The sequence below is a fragment of the Bidens hawaiensis genome, unplaced genomic scaffold (genome assembly GCF_021521415.1).
Source record: "Bidens hawaiensis isolate Kalapana, Puna unplaced genomic scaffold, B.hawaiensis_p1.1 tig00000296_1, whole genome shotgun sequence".
Taxonomy (NCBI): Eukaryota; Viridiplantae; Streptophyta; class Magnoliopsida; order Asterales; family Asteraceae; genus Bidens; species Bidens hawaiensis.
This window is the reverse complement of record NW_027491024.1, coordinates 2,356,076-2,359,711: the sequence shown is the minus strand read 5'-3', so window position 1 is coordinate 2,359,711 and position 3,636 is coordinate 2,356,076. Positions and strand designations below refer to the sequence as shown.

Below are 3,636 nucleotides of genomic sequence, written 5' to 3'. Positions count from 1 at the left end.
TTTTCAGTGAAGACTCAAGTTTAAACCATACTTACAATACTTTAGGGGACATGGGTGGATCAATGAAGGAAGACTGAGATTTTGGTGACCTCCAGTTCGATCCTGAGGGCGTCTGGGTTTTATTACTAGTGAGCCTTCGGGTCGGTGGGTTTTCCCTGGAACTGGAGATAACTTGGATGCGTTTGAGGTCTCCGTACAGATGGGTTGGGCTAGATGGATGTGGCCTCTTATCCATTAGGTCACCCTGTACAAAGTATTTAAGCATTCTATGTTTGTTGATCATTCTAAAAAAGAAAAGAAAAGAAAAGAAAAAACCTTTAGAGGAAAAGTCAGTTGACTGTAATTTTGAATTAAAAATTTAAACGTATTTATGAATTAGAAAACTTGCATAAAATAAAATGTTTCAAAATTGTATGATAAGAATATGTCTTTAGAAGGATTACGATGTTGTTAGGATTCTAATTGGTTGTTTTGTTTTCTTTTATATATATTTAACATATACTTTAGGGTTTAAAATATTTTGTAATCGTATTTAAAAAAATAATCTTAACGTATTTTGTCTATCGATCTTATTAAACAAAAGTTGTTAATCCTGTGTTTGAGCTTGTCAAGCATAAGATCTTTCGTAAGAACATAATCTTGACCATAAGATCGTAAAATCTTGAATGATCCAATCTTACTTCACTTGATCGAGTTGATAAAGCTACTTTTGTTATAGTAAGTTTGCACAAACATATGGATTAATTACTGGCTACAACGATATAATAAATTTTATATACTGATCTTTCAACATTTAAAATCTTAATCCTTAGCAACCTAAAGTAGATCATAATAGTTCGATAAAATAACTCGTTATCTTGCTAATATTGAATGTCATGTATAAAATGCTCAAACTGGTGCGCGATGGGAGTCCCACAAAGTAAACAATAGGCGTATTTTAGAGTGTTTTAACTGTCTATGAAGGTAAATAAAAGTACCAAGAAATAGTATAAAGTTATACACAATTTTGAAGTACAATAGAAATATAGTAAATAAGATTTAAAGTTTAACTTTATTTAGGTAGAACCTCCTTTATAATGTCTGCTATGGCAGTGTAAGTACCTATTATTGCAACAAACGTTCCAAACAACAAGATCACGTAAATCATCATCAGTTCCACCCTGAATTTCTTAAATCCTATGACGATCTTGCAATAACACAAACATGGAAGCAATACGGACACTGTAATGCTTAAAAATGCCCCAATAAATGCCATCACATATCCAAAATACGGGACCACCAATGCCACAAAGACCGTGCTTATCACCAGAAATGTTCGTATAAGACAACTCATCAGCTTGCTTTCACGAAAAGGAAACATTTCTTCTACTGCAGTTGCAATTGGTGATATGACTAGCGCGTATTTGGATACTGGGTTGATCAGTGTCGTGTAGATTGCTATTTTTGAGCTTATGGTTTTCGTGGGAAGATTTAATGTAACTTGTGATATTAGGTGTTCCCCAAACATGAGGTAACCAAATATTGACATTGATCCATAACTGATTGTGCTTATAATAAAGCAAACAACTAGAACCTGAATGCAAAAGTAAGAAGGTTATTTACGTTTAAATGGCCATACAAATGAATTTTATGATAATTTCTCATATTTAAAATGCCCATAATAAACTATTTACTTTAAAATGCCGGTTTTTGTAGGAAATAGATTTTATGTACTAAACGTGCGAAGTTATCAGAAGGCAACATATGTATTTTAAGTGAATGATATAGACATATGTATAATTACGCAACACATATATAACTACGGACATTATAATCAACATATGATACTAGGCAAACATGTATGTGTTTATTATTATGCAGTATACGCTATATACTGACACAACCTTATACCGATAGTAATGTTAAAAGAAAATCGTTTTTTATATATAGCAATTTACTCAGATTAAAGTAGTAAATTTTGATTTTATCTTATAACTTTTTCTAAATAATGAAATATATAAAAGTTATTCGGATAAAAAAATTGGTTAAAACCGTATATTAAACTTTCTTTAAAAGAAATAAAAATAATAAAGTCAAAACTAGAGAATTTTTTAGTTTTTCACCCCATAAACCATTTTTAAGTTTTTATTATTATACCTTGGGGAACTGAGACTTGTCTTTCATGGAATTGCATATAGTTGGAAAGACAGCATGACCACAATAACAAAAGGTGAACAAACTTATAGCAGTTGACATCCCACTCCAATTCCAAAGCTCCCCTCTTTCATGGAATCCAATTCCATCAAAAGCACCACCCCAAAACACAGCCAACACCAGAGCCAATGATGACATCACCCCACCAGCAGAAACATATGCCAACACACCCAAACTCCTTAGCCATGTTGTAGGCAACACAACAACAGCAGTTAACAACACAAACCCTTGCTTCCCCCCAATCTTATTCCCAAATACCACAAAACTTTCTTTTGGAAACAACTTGTGTAAGTTGTCCCCTTCCATTATTAGAAACTCCACCGCCACGAAAAACAACTCCAGGTACAAGAATGTCGAAACAATCGCTCGCCCTTTCTGACCGAACGCCAGGTGGCCGATGTCAGGATACGATTTGATGAGGAGATCGGAGTCCATGCATCGGCTAAGAAGTAGCCCGGTGTAGAAACATAAAAGAGCCACTAATAATAGTAACAGCAGGCTTAACCAGCCACCTTTTGAGAGTGCATAGGGTACTGATAATATTCCCACACCTGATGTAAAAGTTATAAACAAAAAAATGATACTTTTGAGATGGGATATGTGAGATCATGCATAAACTTTTTAAATTTTTATTGTAGATTATTTGTGAAAATTAATGACATTTTTGAGTTGGGAAATATGAGATCATGCATAAAGTTAAGTTTTTATTGCAGATTATTTGTGAAAACAAATAAAAAAAAAGAAAAAAAGAAAGATGAAAATTTTGAGTTGGGAAATATGAGAACATGCATGTATTGCAGATTATTTGTGAAAAAAAAATTATTGAGCTGGGAAATATGAGATCATGCATAAAGTTTAAGTTAATTTTTATAGCAGAAAATTTGTGTGTGACTAAATGATTAATTAATTACCAGATAAAGTATTAACTCCATTGAAGCAAGTTCTTATGAAGGTGGTGCCTTTGGCTGGCAATTGTGGATGCTGGTTTGCGCTCTGATCAGTTCCCTCCATGTTGTTGGTGTTCATGTTGCAAGAACTTTGGTTGGCACCAACAACTATTGCAATTGGTGTTAATGTGTGTGACTCATTTAAAGATGTAATTGCAATATATAGTTGGTTTTTAGGCTAGGTGGAAAGTTGTAATAGTGGTTCAAAATAGAGGATTTGGGTAAGCTAGGTTGTAATCAAATATCTAACTCTTGTTGTTGTCGGAGTTCGTTCATTTCAGTTTAATTTACTGAATAATGAACGACTATGAATACTTAAAGTTACGGATAATCTTGTTCTTATTTGTTCTTAAGAAACTATGTTTGATCGTGTTCATTGGTTGTTTAAAAGACAGATGAATGGACATAACTGAAAATTGTAAATCATTACAAACAATATTAAAGTTGAAATATACATTTTATGCATTATTTGTATAAATCTTCATTTGCGTTTAGT

At 32.8% G+C, this 3,636-nt stretch overlaps 1 protein-coding gene across 1 annotated transcript; it reads right to left on the bottom strand.

The window, feature by feature from the left end:
• Window positions 1–958: 958 nt before the first annotated feature.
• Window positions 959–3,348, bottom strand: LOC143619531 (amino acid transporter AVT1I-like). The gene is made up of 3 exons (XM_077091435.1): window positions 3,105–3,348; window positions 2,137–2,744; window positions 959–1,573 (listed from the first exon to the last, which is right to left on the bottom strand). The coding sequence occupies exons 1-3, from the start codon at window positions 3,217–3,219 to the stop codon at window positions 1,052–1,054; spliced, it is 1,245 nt and encodes a 414-aa protein (XP_076947550.1). The 5' UTR covers window positions 3,220–3,348; the 3' UTR covers window positions 959–1,051.
• Between the last annotated feature and the right edge of the window lie 288 nt (window positions 3,349–3,636).

Excerpts from the sequence above, each read along its gene's own strand:
- LOC143619531 (XM_077091435.1), bottom strand. The coding sequence starts at position 3,219 with ATGAACACCAACAACATGGAGGGAACTGATCAGAGCGCAAACCAGCAT. Across the intron at positions 2,745-3,104 it reads TGGAGTTAATACTTTATCTG|GTGTGGGAATATTATCAGTA; the intron begins GTAATTAATTAA and ends CTTTTACATCAG. Across the intron at positions 1,574-2,136 it reads ACAAGTCTCAGTTCCCCAAG|GTTCTAGTTGTTTGCTTTAT; the intron begins GTATAATAATAA and ends TTTTGCATTCAG.